Genomic DNA, 22681 nt, shown 5'->3' on the forward strand with positions numbered 1-22681 from the left:
GCCAGACACTTTGGGTTATATATGAGTTGTGGCTCCAGAGCATCTAACCAAGAAGGCAAAACATGTACCTATGTGTACAACAAAGTAGATAAAACAAAGGTATAGAGAAAATGTCAGAGAATTCTGAGATACAACATTAACCCTTAGCCCAACAGCACAGATCTCATGATTTTCTACCAACATTTTGTACCTAAGAATCATAGACTCCCAGTCTTGGGAGGGACATTAAAGGTCTGGTGCAACCCACCTAAAAGTTCCTTGAATTCTCTTCATAATTTCCTTCTGAAAAGCTGGCTAGCGAATGCTTAAGTGTTTCCACGGAGAGAGAACACACCAACTCCCAGTCAAGGCTCTGGATGGGTGATATATTAAAAGAAAATTTGTTTGTAGTTTAGAATTTGTTCTAAATTACTCCACTGGAGCCATACAAATGGTTCTAATTCGTCAAAGTAGTGGATCATCAAATATTTAAAGGTTATAATTTTTTAAAGATTTTATTTATTTGAGAAAGAGAGAGCATGCATGAACTGGGGGAGAGGTGGAGGGAGAGGGAGAAGAAGACTCCCTGCTAAGCAGGGAGCCCAACTCCATTTGGGGCTCCATCCCAGGACCGCAGGATCATGACCTGAGTGGGAGGCACATGCTTAACTGACTGTGCCACCCAGCAGTCCCTAAAGATCATATTTTTGATCCACCTAAGTCTACCATTGTAATATATGGACTATGGTTTTCTACCTCTTTTGTATGTTCTCACAGACTTAAAACCTGTGCTTTATAGAAAACATAATTAACAACTTTTCATTACTAGTTCTTGTACTATAGAGTTCTGGGACATCTTCTTTCCTCCCAAGCATCTCAGTGGGGAATGATGCAGTGAGTGAATATGCGAAGTGCTCTAAATGAGAACAAAATATTCTAAGTGAAACCAAAAACTGTCTTGCTCCTGGTGGCACTGACCTTGTGGGTTCTTGGCAAAGTAACACGGAGGAGTATGAGGAGGAGGAGGGAGAATCTGATAAACTAAATAGTTGATTCACTAGCATAAGGTTTGGGAGGCATGGATTCCATCCTGCACCACAGATTTTCCTACATACATACAGTCAACCCTCAGTGAAAACTGGACTAAATCATTTAAAAATGTAAGCATCTCCTGGGATGGTGTCTGTTAACAACAGGGTTGTGGCAATCCCTCACATGGAGGGAGCCCCCATCTCAAATGGTCACCTTCCATACATGAGGGCTGCCATCATGTCAGGAATCTAATAAAGCCAACTTCCATTTTGGGAAGCTTTATGTCAAGCAAGTATATGTCATAGCTCGAAATGGAACAACCTAACCACTGAGGAGGGGGGAAAAACACTATTTTTTCAGGGTCTTCTCCATTTTTTCCATTCCTCAGGAGATATAAAGCTTCTAATAAATATGAGGACCTCCAGCAAATTAATTTCCAAATAGGTCAGGAAAAAAAGGAATTATGTCCTGCCCTGTAGCATCAAATGTCCTCTATGGCACAGTAAATGGTTTGAGTCCATTGCCCTGACTCAGAACCTTAGGGCTCTAACCTCTCCCTCCTCAAGTATTATTGATCCTGCCTTCCCTCCTTTTATGTCTGTCACATTCTTACTATTTCCATTTCTGTTGTCCGGATTCAGGACCCCCTCCCTTCTCACCTGGACTGCTATACAGCTCCCTGACTGCCTTAATATTATTAGCCTTTCCTCCTGTTCCAGACCCTAGACATAAACCCACAGAATAAACGCGAGCTGCTCTAACTGCTACGTTACCCAGCACAGAAGCCCTCTTTGCCTCCCCGCTGCCGAAACGTAAGGTATAAACTACTTAGCATCTCTTCCCAACCTGGCCCTCCTTTCTTTTCGTCCAGCTACTTCTTTCTGTGTATCCTATGCGCTACTAGACTACCTAACATTTTGGAACGCGGCCTTTGCCCCTACTTACCCCTATGCCTTTGCTCTTGCCAGTCCTTCCACCTGCTCACTATCTTCCTCTCTTCACCTGCTAAAATCATAATCATGGCTTAAGAACCAGCTGAAATTTTACACCCTTTCCTACCGGTTCTTCCTAGATTCCCACAGGCAGAGGTGACTTCAGCTCTTCTGAGTTCTGTGGGCCTTTGTGCCTTTCCTGCATTTATACAGAGACATATTTTTACACTGATTAGACTTACAAATCTCCTACTTGACTGCATACTTCCTAAGGGCAAGTGCTACTTATAACAACTGCTTAAGTTTTCTGCAGCACTTAATTCAAAGTCTTAGAACACAGTAGTGTGGCATTAGACCTAAAATTAAGGCCCAGCATCACATGTGCCTTGACATCTGGGGAAAACTGGGGAAGGCCTCAGGGTGACCTAATCACAAGTTCCCTTCCACATTGTGCTCCGTGGTTGAGGTCCCCTCGCCAAACAACCGTCCTCATGATGGGACTAGGCCCAGTGCCTTTATCCTTGAGAGATGGGTTTCGGATCCCTATCAGCCTTCGGAATTATTCAAACGAGCCAATCACATCCTCCCTTGAGAAACAATGGTCACCTCACCCTATTCTCACTATAAAACCCGCCTCCCATAGCCCCTCTTATTCCCTGTGCTCAGGAGTGCAACCGCCACATGGCCCTGCAAGGTATCTAGGGTCCTCCTCCCCCAGGCTGTGAGTGTATGTGACCAGTAAACTGTTGTCAACCTCATTTGTCCAGGGTCAGGTGTCCTATGTTCAGCCATCTCAACACCCCACGGCAGGAAACCCTCCCTCACCAATGAGGTAACAAGGAAGGGATAAAAACAAGTAGTTGCTAAATAAATTTACTCATTTGTTTAATTAAAAAAAAAAGTAAAAGTTTTGGTCCTAGGAAGATGCCTTTCCGATGATATGCTATGTTCCTCCGTGATGGAATGACGCCTCTGGTTCGCATTTCTCATAGGCCTTAGCATAGTAGGTTCCGAGGGGACTGAATGTAGGTCCCCAGCAAAGTTCTGTTCCATAATTGATTGACAGGTAAGCACTAAGACATCCAGGTTTGAGCTTTGGGATCTGGGCTGCTTTGCTGTGGGCAGTAGTCAGGCAGAAAGAGTTGTAACCGAAAGCTTGGAGAGACGTGTTTCAAGGAAATACTCATGGGTGTACCAGAGAGAACTCGATATTAATGGGATTCATTCTATAATAAGAAAACCAGACTTAGCATACCCAAAGAATCCCACTTGGGAGGCAACAACTCGTATTAACTGCCAAGAAGCTACCAGGATTTAAGTTGTTTTAGAAACAGTATCACTGTAGAGGAACAATAAAAATTTATTTGGGACAAGTCAGGGAAATAAGGTAAAAAAATATGACCACGCTAGATAATACAGTTTAAAGTTAAAAACTGGTAAGATGATCAGTATTGCAGCTACTTTTCTCTCACAGCTGGTTATGTTCTAAAACCTTATCCAAATCCCTGTCATATGAGGAACTTTTAGCAAAAGGGCTGAATTATTGGAAAATGGAGGCAGCCTCTCAAGGTGACTGCAATGATAGGAACAACAAGGTTTTAATGTATAATTTTGGATGTATTTGTCTAATGCAATACCTATGCAAAACCATAAATATATGTACCTAGGCAAAACCTATACCTATGCAAAACCATAAATATGCAGTCATACATTAATACTTTAACATGTAAATTATCGACGCTCGAGTTCTAAACAAATGAGAGTATTTCAAGTAATGAAATAAGTGTGAGCTAATCCTATAATAGATTTGTTCACTGCATATATAGAGAGAAGGTCACTGTATGCTTGACGACCAAATTAACAGTTAAAGGTGGTGTTAAAATACATTTTTTTTTTAGTTTGACAAACATTTTTGTAAACATAAAAATTTGAAACTTTTATGCATGAAAATCCCTCTTCCTTATATACACACACAGATGCATGCTCTAAGGCATTTTGTACATATTGATGTATTTCAGTTCTTTTGAATTTGGAAAACTTCTCATGATTCATTCTATTTCAAGGAGTAAGTTTGGTCATTAATATTTACAACAAATTTTCTTCACGTAGCTTGAACTAGCTCAACGGGTCTTTTCAAAATATAGAATCACGTCAAGAAAGGTTTTATTATTCCTCATTTGCCTGACCTGAATACTTTGAAATCATTCATAGGAAACCAAAGACTTATCTTTTCTTTCTATCATCTGGTCAGGGTTTTTTTGTTTTTGTTTTTTCTCATTTTACCGTATCAGTAGAAAATGCAACAGGAAATTACATCCATGTTGCTAGTGTGTTATTTGGCATCACCGAGACTGGCACAAATGAGGCAATGGGCTTCAGATCAACTAAAAATCAGTAACGTTCACAGACCTATCTGATTCTGAATAATGTCTATGCCCCATCTTCCTGCCCGAAAATGGTATCTCACCATAATCCCAGTAAGCAGATACTACAGGGGACAGTTGCCAAAAGCTAAATCTGTCCCTCTAGTTCTTTAGTTTCATTTCTCAGCTTGAATAATGCCAACAAACATTTACAAAAAAATCATGGTTGGGCCATTATTATTATTATTTTTAATCAGCTCAGAGTTTGGTTCATTAGCATTATTATTATTTTTTTAATCAGCCTGTCCTCCCTCTATGAAGTTCACTGGCTATAGAATAAATAAAATCAATGTGACATCCATTCCTGTTAAGAGTAATAGCTATTTTCGAGGAAGATGTTGTTTCATCTACAGCCTAATAAATAAAGTTGATGGGACACTGATCAATGAAAACTGAGGCCCGCAAAGACAGTGAGAGGTTGGGCACCCTAGCTCCTTCCTGACCAGGCTGTTGAGAATCAGATGTAACCACTTAGCCAAAGAGAGCATTCAGAACATTAAAGGCACTAGGCATTGGCCTTCCAGACCTGGCTCCAGAATTCACGGCAATCCACGGTTATAGCAAGACATGCTGCCACGCATGCTCCCATGGACAAAGCCACAGAAAACACTATCCTCGATCCCCCTGGCAAACCCCATTAATCTTTCCCAGAGCGCACAGAAAGATTTCAAAGTACAGGAACATCACTGAATTCAGAAACCATACACTGCAGCTAATTTACTAATAAGCCATGAAGTATTGTCATAGATTACTTAAGCTAACTGGTACTTGTCCAATTAAATGAACAAACTACACCCTGCAAGGTAGTGCCTTGAGGATTTATGACAGTTGTTTGTTTGCATGCTAATTTGCCAAATTTCGTTAAGCTGCTCTGGGTCTACTCATTCACCTTATGTTAAATCAGCCGGGCCCTACAGTGCTCATATTTTCAGCTCTGTGTTTTTCCAGTCAAGAGCATGACCATTTTTAATCTCGACAAGTTTCCTCACGAATTAACAGTGGAGGCCATGCATAAGCAGCAAAGGAGCAGCGAGAGTCTGGGGGGAGATGATGGAGTAGGGTAACTGACACGAGGCTTTAGTTCCGTTGCCACGGGTGCTGCACACAAAGCTCATTAAGAGAGAACGCGCAGAGCTCTCCTGCCCCGTTTCCCATCCCCTGACAGAGCCCGAGTCCTAATACAGATCAATATGGCAAGCAGGTACGATTCTCCTTAAATCAGAATGAACAAGGAGAAAAACATGCATTACCTTCTCAACGAGATCTATGCAGGTTTGTAAATCCAGACCAAAGTCAATGGGCACCCAGTCAAAGTCTTCTTTCATATACTCCTCTTGCTCCAGAAAAAACATGTGCTGATTAAAGAACTGTTGCAATTTTTCATTGGTAAAATTAATGCAGAGTTGCTCAAGGTTGTTATACTTCAAAGACATGATTAGGTAGGAAGAAGAGATAAAAGTAAAATTGAGCGAATGGTAACCACTTGAGGTGATAGGTATGTTAATTAACTTGACTGTGATTATTTCACAATGCAAATATGTGCCAAGCCAGCAAGTTGTATACCTTAAACATATACATTTTTTAATTGTCAAATACATCTCAATGAAAAATAAAATAAAACTGAAGTCCATTTGGAAAAATGTAGAGAGAATATCATAACCACAGTCAGTCTGATGGCAAATAGACCCAACAAGTAACGAATCCTCAATTGAATTCTTACCTCCTTCAAATATACCTGCAAACTAAAAATTATGACAATAACATGTAATTATATCAAAATTCAAAATCATAAAGTTTCTTTTATTTCTATTTAACTTTAAGGCTGAATTAATTTTTAATTCCATTATTATAATTATTGTTATTTTTAATATTAATAATAGCTCTTTTCCAACCAGAGTGGCTTAAGTTTTCACAGAATGAAGCTCATCATACTTTGACTACATTTTCTGACGTTCAATCCACATTTTCTGATCTCCTTATAAATACGCGTTGACTTCATTCTAACCCGATATACTTACATCAAGGATTTCGAGACCAGTGATGTCAAGAATGCCAGTGAAGAATTGCCTTGACAGCTTGGCATCCAGCACCCTGTTGATTACCAGCCACTTAAACATCCTTTCATATATTGACTTGGACAGGGCACCAACAGCATAGGTCACCTGGAAATCACATTGCAAGCACTCCACATCTGTCAGCAGTGTGCATTTTAATCCTGGGTATTTTCTATCAGCAGCTACCTTCTAGTAAAATTGGGATCTATCTATTGACTTTCTGTAGCTCTAGTGTGCTGCTGAGATGCTACAGGAGAGGAAATTTACTACAATGAGAAGAAAGGGAGAAGGAAGCAAGGAAAGGAGGAAAGGGAGGAGGAGAGGAGAAGAAACGTGGAGGCAAACCAGCCTGGTGCCTCCTTACCAGACAGTCCTGTGAGAGAAATCATGTTCCTATTATCAAAGGACCAACTTTCCGGGGCGGGAGTTGGGGGGTGGAGAGTGGTAATGCATTCTAAAGACTTGCTATTCGAAGAGTGGTCCTAAGACCTGTAGCATCAGCACCGCCCGGGAGCATGTTAAAGATGCCAACCCTCAGCATCTCGGCCTCCAGTCCCAGACCTATGAATCTGAACCAGTACCCTAACACGATCCCCTGCAGATTCCTGTGCACCATGAAGTTTGCAAAATACTGGTAGAGCAGGTTAGGGATCTGGAATGCCCAGCCCTTGTTCCACTGCTGTCGTTGCTGCTAATAAATTGTATAACCTTTGGCAAGTGGCCTAAGCTCTCTGGATGGCAGATCTCCTCACCTGAATGTGTTTGAAGGTTCTTTCTAGCCTCAGCTTCCACATTCTTTATTCTATCAGTTCCCAGGGTTGCTCTCAACTCCCTATGTGGAGAATGGCAATTTAGCGCATCAATCTCAGATTCTCCTACTGTAAAACTCAGGCTGCATTTCCCGCCCCTGGAGGTATGTGGCAAAGGCTCTAATGTAACCTAATGGGGAGAGCTCCAGCCTCTGGGCTGGCTAATGCCGTATAAATGCAGATGCCACTTCCGTGATGTAAAGGTGCCACTGGAGTAGCGGGTTTCTGACCGACTCCAAGTAGGAGTGGATTTCAGCTAGACATTCTCCAAGCCTGGAAGCAGAATGTGCTCCAACCACTTAACATTTAAAAATCAGCCTATCCCATCCATCCTTCAGCTGCCCAGGAGAAAGCACACAGAGGAGCCAGTTGGTGTCTGGTGGTGATTTAGGTATGAGTCACCCACTCTCTGATCAGTTATCTTGAGTCATTGCCACAGTAATCCATAAGCCGGATGGCGTTACAGTTTTTTACTATGGACGTCAAGAGCACACCCACACAAATAAAGCACATAGAATGATTTTTATCCTCTGGAGCCCTGAGGAAATCACTCTCTGTCTACAGCAGTCACTTTGAAACTTGAAAAAGAACAGGACGAACTTGCTTACCCCCTTTTAATTCCATAAATATTCGGAAGTGGGGGTGGGAGGGAAACTGGTCAGGGGTGGAGAGTAGTGAAGAAACAGGAAGAAGCCTGAAGATGTAGTCAGAGGAAGATATAGATGGTACGGCGTCTGCTGACTGAAACCAATAAACCAACATACGGCTTACTAATGAATCATTTTCATCATTTTCTATCCAATGAAGGAAGACTTAGGCAGCTAGACCTACACTTCCACTTTTCAGGGACTACACGGACTCATTCCTTAGCTCTTTTTCAAATAACCTCACAGAAACCTGATCACTGGAGAGCAATAGCACACAATAGAACAAAAACAACCACCAAACAGAAATGGAGTTATATTTGTAACCACTTGGACCCCTGCCTTTCTCATCTGTAAAATAACATTAAAATATGCATCTGCCAAGGTCATAGGGAGGGAGTCAATGAGACAGAGGATGTAAATATATGTAACACAACGTTTGGCACTTGGTACTCAACGCATGTTAGTTCCTGCTCTCCTATCCCCTTTCTGCTTTTCTTACTTCCCCAACTTCCCTCCAATATTTCCTATGCTACCTTGAGCAGTTAATCTTTGTAAAGTTTACCGTCTTTAACTATAAAATGGAAATATAAATAAGATCAATTTTGTAGGGGTGCCTGGGTGGCGCAGTCAATTAAGTGCCCAACTCTTGATTTCAGCTCAGGTCATGATCTCAAAGTCGTGAGATCAAGCCCTGCCTCAGGCTCCGTACTGGGCTTGGAATCTGCTTGAGAGTCTCTCTCCCTCTCCCTCTGCCCCTCCCCCTCCTCCCACACTCTCTCTGTCCCCCCCCAAAAAAGATAAATTTTGTAGGCTTGTTGTCCAATTGAATGAGACATCTACACAAAGCACTTAGCATATGCTCAGTGGTTACTATTATGATTTTTTTAATCATTTTTAATCTTTTAAAATTAAAACAACTTATTTCTAACAGGCATAGTTAGGACTCTCATGGAATCCTAAAATACTGGACGTGAAGGACATTAGTTCTTGATAATGACATGTAGTGCCTCTCAACTGCGGAGGGGACCTGCCCCTAAAGGAGGAGTGCATTTGAAAATAGGGAAGGCGTTCTTCCAACTGTCATCTTGACTGAGTGCTATGGGCAGTGAGCACATGGGAGCAAGAACGCAAAACCCCTACAATGTGCAGGACACACTCACATCTGAAGGATCGTCCTATTTAGATTCCAGTCACCCCTCCACTGAGACACAGAGGAATTCCACCTCTTTGCTGGGTGCTCAGAGAGGTGAAGATATTTGACCAAGGTCCCAGAGTTAGTCAGCATTCGAGCTGGGACCAAATTCTGTAAGTGTTAACACTGCAAGAATTTTTGCCATCTTTTGCAATTGTCATCAACAGAGCATATACATCTCTATTCTTAGCAGTGGCAATTGTCTCTATAAAGTCAGTAAAATTCCTAAGAAAAGAAAAGCCTTACAGTGTGCTTTCTTACTCTGTCTCCAGGAGCTGGAGACAGAGAGGATGGAAGATGAGGATTTTTTTTTTCTTTTAATGTTGGATAATAATACATTAGTTTGCTTCACTGGTTCTATTATAGTAAAGGCTGGTGGTAACTCAGTTCCTGAGAACACACTATTAAAGAGGCGAAGGTTTGATTTTAGTCCTCCTCTGGGCTCATTAGTTTTACACAGAGCAAGTCCCTGTTCTATAATCATAGCATGTCATGCATGCATGTCATGGCTAATGTGTTAAAAAGCAAGAAACTGCCAACACCCCTAACCTCACTATAAGCAATAGCTCAACTACTTGTCCTGCTGATCACGGTTCAAATTCAGCTCAATATTTAGTTTATCTTAACGTCTATGGAGCACCTACTACTTGCAGGGCACTTGCTAGAGGCCAAGGGTACCAAAATGAACTGATCACAGTCCATAGCCTCAAGGAGGTCCACTGAGGAGGGAGAGCAAAAATAGAAACTGATGGGTTCAGTCTAGTATTATGATAGAGGTAGAGTTATTGATTGATGGAGTAAGTTAAACTAGGAAATCGCTGAAATGTTTTAAATAACATAGTCACACCAGATGCTTTAATATACCAAAAAGAAGTAGAGTTTATTGTCATCAAAATAACTGTCTTCTATCACAGATTTGTACATTTGTCTATCGCATTTTCAGATTTAAGACGTATGTAGAGTAAGACAATCTCAATGTCACCTGAATGTCAGCTGATATTCAGGTGCCCTTTGCAGTGTTACTTATGTTCCCTAACCCTTAGATTCCCCAACTGGGAAAACGTCAGTATGCCTGCTATCTTTACCTCCGAGTATTGTTGTAAGAACAGAAGGAGACAATGCCTGTGAATGCTTTATGCGTACTCTATGTGATCGTACCATTCCCTCTTTCCAGAAAGGGATTTCTGGAAAAGCACCCAGCAAAGAGGTGGAATTTCCATTTCTCAGCCCCCCTGTAGCTAAGGGGGTAATTAGACTAATTTTCACCAATAGAATATTAGTGAAAATGACATCACTTCTAGCCCCAAGCTGTTAAGGTGGGTGTACTTTTTCTACAAATGATCTGTTCACCATGTACAGCATCTTTGGAGGCCACGTGTTATAGGCGGCCAAACTACAGTATGAAAGAAGGTGGTCCAATCTGTATTGGACTTGATGTAAGAAAGAAATATTTAGTTTCCTGTCAGCTGAGATTTCAGTGTGTATGTGTTACTGCAGCATGGCTATCACATACTGACTCGTATGCATTAAAGGTGTAAATTATTATTTTGAAATGCACTAGCATACTTAGATGGTCTCATTACCCGGCAGCCCTGGGAACATTTACTGCATTCTGACCAAGCCTCAGGATCAGCGGTCCTCGGAGCACTTGTTATTTTATCATTAAAACAATTCTCCTGGATGCTGCACAAAACCCACATGACCTTCCATCTCTCATTTCTGCTCTCAACATCCCTCCTTCAAATACTAACTTGAGCCTATATTTTAAAACCCTATCTCAACTACTGTGCCTCTTACTCTAGAAAGTCAATATTCCAAACAGGCGGGGGATGCCAATTTTATTCACGTCAGAACTAATAGCTTTGAAAGCTTCTTAGTTGGACAACAAAGATGTTGGTCACAAGTAAAAGGCTTGCCTCCATCTGCAAAGAGACTTGTTACCTACGGGAAAAGTATCAAACAGTATATTAAGAATCATGAGAGACGATAGACTCTGAAAAACAAACTGAGGTTTCTAGAGGGGAGGGGGTGCGGGGATGGGTTAGCCTGGTGATGGGTATTAAAGAGGGCACGTTCTGCGTGGAGAACCGGGTGTTATGCACAAACAATGAATCATGGAACACTACATCAAAAACTAATGATGTAATGTATGGTGATTAACATAACAATAAAAAATTTTTAAAAAAGAATCTGGAAAGATTCTTAACACAAGAGCATTTACCGCGGTATGCATCACAAGGGAAAACATTCCAAACACTCATCACAAGAGCTCTTACTTGCTTTTTTATAGAAGCTCTTGTTGCAGACATCATCAGAAGCTGAAAAATAACAAGTACAATATGTATACATTTATTACAAGATCATAGAGTCATAATGCTCTGGAAATATCACCCTACCTATTCTACATTTTGACCTCTAGTAATATATTCATTGCCAACTTTGATTCTGGGGTGGATCAAGCCCTTCACCAACTCAGAGGAATTAATGCCCATGAGGAAAGCGGCTTTGTCAGCACCTGGTCAGAAGAAAGGAAGGAAGGCAAGGAGGGAAAGGAGGGGAGGGAAGGTGGGAGAAGGAAAAGGAAACACTGTTAAGATTCATTCCATTATAGCCAAACAGATTCCCCAGGGAACGAGAGGAGGGTGTGTTTAGACAGATGTAGCAGGGAAGACTGTAGTTTTGAAATAAAATGTCTGAATCTTAAATGTTTATAAGACTTTAGTTCTTGGAAATGCAAATCAAACCACAATGAAATGCCACTTCACACTCACTAGACTTGCTATAATCAAAAAGACAGACAATAACAAGTATTGGTGAAGGTGTGGAGAAATTGAAATCGCCACACATTGTTGGTTGGAACGTAGCATGGTATAGCCACTGTGGACAACAGTTTGGCAGCTACTGAAAAGTTAGAGTTACTCTGGGAATCAGAAATTCTACTGCCGGGTATAGAACCTAATAGAAGTGAAAACATATGTTCACAGAAAAAGTTGCACACAAATATTTCTAGTAACATTATTCATAACAGTCAAAAGTGGAAAATACCAAAACATCCATCAACTGATGAATGGATAAACAAAATGCAGTATATAGATACAACGGAAACTTTTTCAGCCATAAAGAAGGAATGAAGTATTGATGCATGCTACAACATGGATCTAACTTGAAAATGTTATGCTAAGTGAAAGAAGCCAGAAACAAAAGGCCACACATTGTGTGATTCCAATTATATGAACTGTCCAGAATAGACAATTCCAAAGAATATTAAGTAGCCCCTGTGGTTGCTAGGGAGAGAAGGGAATGGCGAGTAACTACTAGTGGGTACAGGATTCTTTTTGTGTTTTTTTTTCCCCCTCAAGTTTTTATTTAAATTCCAGTTAGTTAAGATACAGCATAATACTGGTTTCAAGTGTAAAATAGGATTCTTTTTGAAGTAATGGGATGTTCTGGAATTAGATAGTGGTAATGGTTACACAATATTGTGAATATGTTAAAACTCACTGAGCTGTATACTTTAAAACGGTCAGTTTCATGGCATGTGAATTATACCTCAGTTACAAAAAGAATCTACTTCTTGATACTGGCCCTCTTCTGAGAAGAAATATTTATCTTACAGACATGGAAAATCTCATCCTTATTTCTTGCCTATTTTTCCCTTCCACATATGTACTGTAGATTCTTTCAATGAAATGGAGACTTGGGCCATGTAATTTGATAATTCAAGACAACCACCAATAATCAACATAAGCCAGGACACTTGTATTTATCAAAAACCTTTCTTTTCCTGTGAGGTCTCTGTTTGCTCCATAGTGCCCTCTGCTGCCCAACAGGAATACTTACAACCCACACGATGGCATTATTCTAAAACAGTGCCTCCATTTGCTAAGGAAAGTGGGGGAAGAATGAGTGTTATCAGAAAGAGTAAATAAGCATGTATCACATCATGTGTTTTTAAAAATGACAATAGTACAAGAGAAAAACCACAGGAAAAAGTTATAAGCACATTTCCAATTGTAGATTTCTTCAGCTATCAAATAAAAGGAATATTTCATTCATCTGAAACGCATCCTACATTTTTTGATGAATGCTGATATATGCTAGCATATCTGATATAGTCACTTTGTAAAATAATGTCTTACAATAGAAGGAAATGCAGTCATTCCTTACTTCACTAAAAAGTACAAGATTTCCTGAGCAATAACAGACAGGGAATAAGATAAAAACAAAAAACAATTAGACAGCTAATATGTCATTTCTATTATCTATATCCATTTCCTTTTGTGGGCCTTTGAAATTTTCACAAAGGCTTAAAAAGCTTGAAATGTTTATTTGCTTGTTAACTAAAATCAATACATATTATACACACATTTCTACAAGCTACACACCTACTCTATGTCAGTGATAATGGCCCAGGTACTCAGTTGCTATGAAACCTTTCAAAACGCAAAGCCTATTTGGGAAAACAAATGGAAAAACCAAAAGTAGAGCAGACGTGTTCATCCTATGCTGAGATATCCGTGCTAAGAGTGCCATATTTGGAGACAAAAGCATGATTATTTCAAGTGGAGAATCCAGTGGATCAGAATCATGGCCTTTTTGCACTGGAAGGGACTTTAAAGAGCACATAAGCTAGAATGAAAATATCTAAAAGAAAGAGAGAAATGTAATGTGCCTGATCAATCTGAGTGGAAATGAATACTAACCAACAATGTGAAAAATGAACAATTCCACAGTATCTGTTCAGGAAAAAAAAGACAGGAGTTCAGTTTTCTGAGCTTTGGAAGCATTCAGATGGACAATACAGGTAATAATAGCCACAAACTCATGCCTCCTTTTTCCAGTGTTAAGGACAGTCCTTTAAGTCTATTTTTATCCATGAACAAAGGAAACCCAAATTCTCTGTACAATATCCCACCTTAGGCTCTAACAGAAATAGCATCCAACATTACAGAATTATTTCCCACCCACTCCAGAGACAGCCAAGTATCTACAGAGAAGTATTATACTTTGCATTTATCCTACAGATCATTACACATTCTCCGGTTTCTTGTTGTGTTTTGTTTTGTTTAGACAGAAAACAATAGTCATCTTGTTCTAAAAAATAAATTACTTCATTTGCACCAAGTTTCACAACCAAGGTGAAAATAGTTTACGTCTATGAATAAATATCCATCTGACATTCAGGAAATGTTTATTATGAACACAGCAAGGTCTGTAAACACATTTTCATCGTATGACCTGATGTGTTCTCAAAAGAGGCTTTATGAAATTCCCACCATCACGCCCTAGGACCTTGTGAATAAACCCGTGGATTTTCATTAGGCTGTCTGATAGTTTAGCAAGACCAGGTGTTCTCAAACACTGGCGTGGATCAGAATAGCCTGGAGAGCTCATAAAGGCCCAAAGGACTCGGCTTGCTGAAGGTGGTTAGGATCTGGGCCTATTTTATCATATTCCCCAGGTGATTCTGACATACATGAAGATTTGAGAACAGAGTCCATATTATAGTGGTCCTCAGACTTAGGTGCACATTGGGGTCACCTGGCAAGATGTCAAAACAGACAATGATGCCTGTACCTACACAGATTGGTCTGGGTGAGGCCTGAGCTCCAGAAATTTCAAGCTCCTTGGGTGGGTCCAATGTTAAACAGAGTTTGAGAGCTACTCTCTAGAGAATGGTAGCCAGGTCTAATAAATACATTTTTTTTTAAAGATTTTGTTAGTTTATTTATTTAAGAGAGAGAGAGAGAGAGAGAACACACATAAGCAGGGGCAGGAGAGGAGGGGGAGGGAGAGGAAGGGGGAGGGGGAAAGAATCTCAAGCAGACACTGCGCTGAGCATGGAGCCTAATACAAGGCTCGATCCCAGGACCCTGAGATCATGACCTGAGCCAAAACCAAGAGCTGGACGCTTAACTGACTGAGCCACCCAGGCTCCCCTAGTAAGTGCTTTTTAAGTCAAGAAGATAGAATGAAGTCTGACTTTACCTGAAAACAAGTAAGGCGGTAGAGGAAAACAAAAGGCAATTTTCTCCAACCTTATAATTTCATCCTAGTTCAATCCCATATGTAAACAATCAGATATAAAGAAAGGAACAGAATCCAGTTTTGTCAATCCACAACCTGGCTAATGTGGAAGAGGGGTTAAAAGAATGACATTCAACTGTTACCTTTTATGTAGAGTTCTAATATTGTTTCTGAGCTGTTCACACTTCCCTAATTTATTAAACAAAGTTTACTGATCACTTGCTGTGTGCAAGTGAAAGGCCTAAGTGCTAGATCCTGTAGCAAGAGAGATAAACAAGACAAGAAATTTGACATCAAGGAGTTTATAATCCATGAGACTAAATAAAACAGAAAAAAAATAACAAGTCAGTAAAACAACTGCTTATCAGAGACAAAGAAATCAATTATTATGAAAGTATGAAAGAAGGAGAGATCCCTTCTGGACTGCCTGACCAGGGAATATTTCAATAAAGATATAGTATTTGATCTGAGCCTTGAAAGATGAGAAGGGTTTTGATAGGCAAATACAAGAAGAACAAGAATTTCTGAGACAGAACAGCATGACTTACAGGCATTGCAGTAGGAGAGAGCTGGTATGGTCAAAGACTGGACCATGAAGTCAGGGGGTGAGCAATAAACTGAGAAAAGCGAGCGATTTCTGGTCACAGAAGACTTCTGACGCCAATCACTACAAGGTGATCTTTGAATAATGGGGAAACATTAAGGGACTTTTAGTAAAGAAATGGTATAGAATCAGGCTTCACAATGATTAATTTTGTGCACGTGTGCAAGGCAGATCAGAGCGGGAAGAGTAGAGAGAAAGTGAACCCACTGCAAGATGCCAACATGCAAGGCGCTGATGGTCTAAACTGGTAATAAGAAATGGGAAAAGACAGAAAAATGACCAAGAGGGTTCTGCCCTGAGAAGTAGAGGAAGGAGCAGCATCGTGAATACAAACAGAGAAGTCAACAGGAAGACATCACATGGGAGGAGAAGAGGGTATTCATTTTAGCCATGCAGTTTAGGATACCAGGAGATTATGCAGTAGAAAGAAATGTGGGGTTGGCACTCAAGAAAGAAGCAAAGGCAAGAATGCCCCCTTCGGTTTGGGTGCCTTCTCCCTTTCCACCCTCTTCTCCATCTGTCCAGCTCCTTCAATCCTCCTTCCATGGCTAACTGGGGAGAAAAATCACCAAAGCTTAATATGTTAACAGCCCTTAGAAATCAGTAAGAAAATGTCAGTTGTTCCAAACAAAAATGTTTTCAATTTTAAAAGTAGGCCAAGGATGGAAACAAAAATCCGAAAACAAAACAACGCAAATAGGTAACATAAAAATTAACTTTATTAATATTTAAGTATAAAACAAAAGCTGGCTACTTGACAATAGAAAAATAACTTAATATTAGTGAACGTAGTGAAAAAGTTACTCTCAGATGCTGGTGATGGGAATATAACATATTCCCATATATTATAACATATAACATAGGGCAGCTTGAGAAAATATAATAAAACAAAAGCTGGCTACTTGACAATAGAAAAATAACTTAATATTAGTGAACGTAGTGAAAAAGTTACTCTCAGATGCTGGTGATGGGAATATAACATATTCCCATATATTATAACACATAACATAGGGCAGCTTGAGAAAAAAATTTACTCTTAGAAGTTTATTCTAAGAAAATTTTATATATATCTTTGAATCTGTAAGGATGTTCACCAAAAATTTGTTCATGATGAAATAAATTCAATATTCAATAAGAGATATTTAAACTAATTATCCATACAATGGGACATTTTGTAGCCATCTAAAAAGATATTGCAGAAAAGAAGGAAGATGTTCACATATAATTTAGTGAAAAACTCTAGTATGGAACCTGAAGAGTATGAACATATATATTTTAAAAAGTTCCCTGTGCATATTCAACTATAAAAACACATGAAAGATAGGTCCTGTGGCATTAACAGTGATTGTCCCTAAGTAAGTAGGATTCTTTTAAGAAATGATTATCTACTACCAGGCGCCAGGCACTGTTTTAAAACCTAGAAACACAGCACTGAACACACCAAATTAAGTTCTTGCTCTTAAGGAGTTTACATCTGATAGGGATTGAGGTGTAGGATGGTCAGTTAAGAAAAAAAAAAAAGCTGTATGAACAACACAAAGAAAAAGTATTCAGGATAAGCGGATAGAGAGCGATAGGAAGGTAGTGGGAGTGGTCAGGGAAGGCTTTTCTGATAAGGTAAAATTTAAGAGGACACCTTAATAAAGGGAGGAAGTAAGCCATGGAGATGCCTAGGAAAAAAGAGCTCCAGAAAGACAGAGCAGTCAGTGAGAAAGTCCTGAAACAGGAGTGCTCACATGCTCTAAAAAGAGCGGAGAGATTAGTGGGGCTGAGAGAAGGGGATGAGAGAAGGAGAAAGGGTAGGTGAAGCTTCTGTACCCTATTCTGAGGATAGGGGTCGGTGGGGGTGGGTGGGTGATTCCACACCAAGCAATTCTGCAACACCAGTTAGGTATCCTATAATTCAACTCAATTCTGTCCAAAGACAGCATCAGGTTCCATGGGTTAAGTGTTCAGTTCTACAAGATTGTTACTCCCCCACTTCAGATGTTAGTTGCAAGTCCAGGTTGTCTCCTGGGCTATTGACTCACAGGCTATAGATTCATGGCTCCAGTGCCCCTCTCCTTGGGTTCAATTAATTTGCTAGGGACTCACAGAACTCAGAGGAACATTTTACTTACCATAGGAACAATTTATTATAAAAAGATATAACATAGGAACAACCAGATGGAATAGAAGGCAGAGGGCAAAGTACAGGAAAAGAGTGCAGAGTACAGTTTCCTCCCCAAATCTTCATGAGTTCACCAACCTGGAAGCTCTCCAAACCTGTCCTTTTGGGTTTTTATAGAGACTTCATTTCAAGGACATGACTGGTTAAATCATTGGCCATTGGTGATAGAAATCGATCCTGAGCCCTCTCTTCTCCCCCGTTGGAGGTGGGACTGAAAGTTCCATCTGTCTAACCACACAGTTAGTTCCTATACTGACTGACCAGCTGCCATCCTTAGCTACAGTCCAAAAGTCACCTCATTAACATAACCAAATCACCTGTATTGCTCTCACCACTTAGAAAAATTCCAAGTGTTTTAAGAACTCTGTATCAAAAACTGGACCAAAGATCAAATATAATTTCTTTTATTATAAATCACAATATCACAGAAGATGGGATTAGAGAGATTTAGAAATATCACAGAGGACAAGGAGGCTATGATGAGAACTTGCAGTTTAGGAGGTGCCTGGGTGACTCAGTCGGTTGAGTGTCCGACTCTTGGTTCCAGCTCAAGTTATGATCTCAGGGTCCTGGGATTGAGCCCCTCTTTGGGCTCTGCGCTCAGCATGGAGTCTGCTTGGGGATTCTCTCTCTCCCTCCCCCTCTGTGTGCACACACACACACACTCTCTCTCTCTCAAATAAATAAATAAATCTTTTTTTTAAAAAAAGGACTTAGGGTTTAAGTAAGATGGGAGCTATTGATGAGTCTAGAATGAAGAGAAGACGTGAACTGACTTACAGCATGAAAGGATCACCACTGGCTGTTCTGTGCAGAACTATCAGTAATGAGACAAGGGTGAAGACAGGGAGACCAATAAAGAAGCTATTGTAATAATCTGGTAAGAAACAATGGCTCAGGCTATGGTAGCACTGGACATGATCATGGTAAGTAGTGATGAGTTTTTGTTTGTTTGTTTTTTAAAGATTTTATTTATTTATTTGACAGAGACAGAGACAACGAGAGCAGGAACACAAGCAGGGGGAGTGGGAGAGGGAGAAGGCTTCCCGCTGAGCAGGGAGCTCGATGTGGGACTCGATCCCAGGACTCTGGGATCATGGCCTGAGCCGAAGGTAGCTGCTTAACGACTGAGCCACCCAGGCGCCCGTGATGAGTTTCATATATATTTAAAGGTAGCCACAACAAGGCAGAGACAAAGGAGTTTAGGATGATGCTAAGAGTCAGGGCAACTGAGAATCCAGCTGACATTTACTAAAGACTGAGAAATGAAGAGTTGGTAGCAGGGGCTACCTTATACCCATTAGGATGGCTACTATTAAAAAAAAATTTTAATAAGAAATGATAAATGTTGACAAATACGTGGAGAAATTGATAACATTATGGCATCACTGGTGGGAATGTAAAATGATGCAGCCACTATGGAAAAGAGTATGGTATGGTTCCTCAAAAAACTTTAACATAGAATTACCATTTAATCCAGCAAGTCCCTCTCTGGGCTAAACACCAATGTTCACAACAGTATTAATCACAGTAGTGAAAGGTAGAAGCAACTCAAATGTCCATACATGAATAAATGGAACAAAATGTGAAATATACATACAATGAAATATTATTCAGCTTTAGAAAGGAATGAAATTCTGACACACACTATAACATGGATGAATCTTGAAGACATTAGGCTAAGTGAAATAAGCCAGACATAGAAAGACAAATACTGTAGGATCCCGCTTACATGAGATACCTAGAGTAGGCAAATTCGTAGAGACAGAAAGCAGAATAATGGTTGAGAGGGGTTAAGAAAAGGGGGGTAATAGGGAGTTATTAATAGGTACAGAGTTTCTGTTTAGGATGATGAAAAAGTTCTGGAGATGGATACTGGTGATGGTTGCAGGACACTGTGAATGTACTTAATATCACTGAACTATACACTTAAAAGCAGTTAAAATGGTAAACTTTATATTATGTATGTTTTACCACAACTGAAAATATAAAATTTAAAAAAATATATTTATTGAAAGACTTGAATGAATGGGTTTTCTCCTTTGTGTTTTAGTAGCCAGGAAGTTTAATATTAAATGAAATAATTACAATAACTATGCTTTCTTCTTTTCCTAATTGTGATTTTCTATTTTAATGTTCATTCTAGACAGATCATTCAATGTAAGACGCCTCAGATCTTTTTGGTAAACAGGCAAGACTACAGATTTTTTTCATGTGAATGAAAAACAAAGGGAGATGAAGCCATTGCGGTCTCAACCCAATGGAAACTCTACCTCGGGAATTCTAACGATCTTTGTCCACACCTCCATTATGTCACTTAATACATCTTCTGGTAATTTGCTCCTGTCTCTGTTTTTCTCAGCGGGCTATGTGCTGACAGCAGGGCTCTCTCCTTGTCAAGCCTCTATTACCCACGTTTAGCAAATTTTCTGGCAATAATTAAGGACTGCTTCTCATTCTGAGATACAAGAATTATACATCAGAAGGGTAGTTAAGAGAATAATTTTGAGGAGCAGCAATCAAGGGAGATTGCTGATCAGTTTCAACATTTTCAAAAACCGAGAGGCGAGGTAACTGCCAGGAAAAGGGAGCAGGCCTGGGGTCGGGGAACTGAAGAGAGTATGTGCCATGGCCTCAAAGTAATTCTTACTTTCTGTGCCATCTGCCTCCACTTGTTCTTCTCTGGGTTTCTGTTTAAATTTCATGTTTCCAAAGTGCATGATGGCTCCAATGAGTTTATAGGATCCACGCTTCTCCTCAGGAAGAAAGCCCAAGATGTCCATGGCCTGCTGTAAAAAGAGAAACAGATGGCCATATCTTCATTTGCCTAATGGCTGCAGTAAGCCCCTCACCCCCGCTGCGTGTCACACCTCCCTACACTCCACGGGCTGTCAAAGGGAATGAAACAGATCGCCACAGCCCGAGGTGTGACAGCTCTGTTCAAAGCAGTGCGGATCAGCCCTGTTGGCACTTGGTCACCCACAGTCTGCCTATCCCTTAAAAGAGAATTAGGAAGGCTTGTTTAACTTCCAGAAGTTTTAGGACTTTCCTTCGATGCCCTGCTCCCCTCCTCTCCCTTCCAGCCATTGATCATTAGCTGGCTCTATGAGGTAAATTATTTTGCCTTCCATCGTTATGGCAGAAAGTAGCACCAATATCTGATGGGTTGCTTATTTTGGGGGCTCCCCTATATCCCCCCAACTTTATTCAAAGGGAAGTGTTTCAGAAAAGAGAAAACCACAGCACCGGAGAACCGCACCCTAAGAAGCGGCTGCACGTGATGAGATGTGTGTTCTCACACACTCCCAGAGGGTAGAAATCTGTACGATCTTTCTAGTGGTTAATTTAGCATATGTATCAAGAGACTATAAAAAATTCATAATCCTTGCCTAGTAATTTCACTTTGGGGAATGTAGCATAAGGTGAATCTAATATACAGAAAAAGCATTTACCTACAAAGATATTTACCGCAGTAGAAAACAAAACAGAAAATCTTTGAGTCTAACAATAGGAGAATGGCTAACTACACTACAGGACAAATGTCTGGTGAAATATTAAGTATTCATTTAAATGTTTATGAAGAGTTTGTAAGAACACTGAAAATGCTTATATTACAGGAGCAATCAAAAAAGCAAACTGTACACTGAACAGTATATGCAGTGTGATTATGCTCTTTTATTAAAAAAAAAAAACACCAAACCAACTATAAAAACCCCAAATAGAAAAAAAAAAAAGAAGAAAGACTTATAAAGACCGATACCAAACAAAACAGTGGTTGCCATCGAGTTGAAAAGTCTTCCTATCTTTCCACACATTCCAAACTTACCATGTGCACTTTTGCAGTAGGTAAGTCAACTTTGAACAGACCAGACTTAGAGGGACTCCTTGCACCCTCCACCCCTAAAGGTAGGAAAGTGACTTCTCTAGGACCCTTTAGAAGAAGGATCTGAAATGCTTTCATTTCTCATTGTCATTACCAAACTTGGTGTTAATAATTAACGAGCCTTACATCAGGGGTCAGCAATTCTTCAGCATCATCCCGGCTGTCCAGAGCAACTACTCCATGAGAGCAAAAGGGAAAGTCAGAGGGATTTTCAGACACCAGGAGCATGTCTGCAGTGGGAAAACCATCAGTTAAATGGTTAAAGAAATCCACAAGGCTTTAGAAAATAATTGACCGATATTCACAGTTTACTCTTACAGCTGATAGCACACTTGTAAACAAGCCAAAATAAAATCCATATTCTACAGCTAACCCACTGCAATCAAATTTTGCCCTCTATTAACTTGTCAGTCATGTGTTAATGTCTCCCAAGAGAAGACCAGGCAGACCAAATCCAAACGCAGATTCAATTGCAGCAGCTTGAATTGGTGTGAAAAAAACAGACAATGCGTGTTGGCAAAACTTTGAAAACAGGAATTTGGCCTAGATACACGGTTGAGGGCAGAGGACAAAAAATATTTTGTAAAATTATAACAGGACTGAGTTTCAAAGGCTAGGAAGTGGGCAGACCCTGGGGTTCAGTGCCCTGGGAACATTAGCAATGTATCCTGTCATATCACATCCTCCCTATTAGGAGGCTGAGGCTGTCTTTCAAGGAATCCATAAATCAACGTCCGTGTTCAGCACTGCACCTCTGATGTGTCTAAGACTCCTGACATGATTCACTTAGTCAGGAAACATAATGCAGGCGGAAGCTAAGCAGGCTGTCAGCAGCACATCAGCAACGGGCTTGGCCAAATCACATTAACCGCTTAATGCCTCACACTTGCTCCCGACGAAGTTTCTTGGAGCTGATCTGATTTTTGTAT

The 22681-nt window shown here is 40.2% G+C and overlaps 1 protein-coding gene across 1 annotated transcript in view; it reads right to left on the bottom strand.

The window, feature by feature from the left end:
• MYH15 (myosin heavy chain 15) overlaps positions 1 to 22681 on the bottom strand; it is a 148120-nt gene that overhangs the window by 101806 nt on the left and 23633 nt on the right. Inside the window, 5 exon segments of the mRNA XM_028110549.2 lie at positions 5617 to 5787; positions 6385 to 6528; positions 11465 to 11583; positions 20520 to 20658; positions 21879 to 21982. Of these exon segments, the coding sequence (XP_027966350.2) occupies positions 5617 to 5787; positions 6385 to 6528; positions 11465 to 11583; positions 20520 to 20658; positions 21879 to 21982 (677 nt within the window).

The sequence above is a fragment of the Eumetopias jubatus genome, unplaced genomic scaffold (assembly GCF_037043125.1).
Source record: "Eumetopias jubatus isolate StellerSeaLion01/CBP00866 unplaced genomic scaffold, mEumJub1_p1.0 scaffold_1, whole genome shotgun sequence".
NCBI lineage: Eukaryota > Metazoa > Chordata > Mammalia > Carnivora > Otariidae > Eumetopias > Eumetopias jubatus.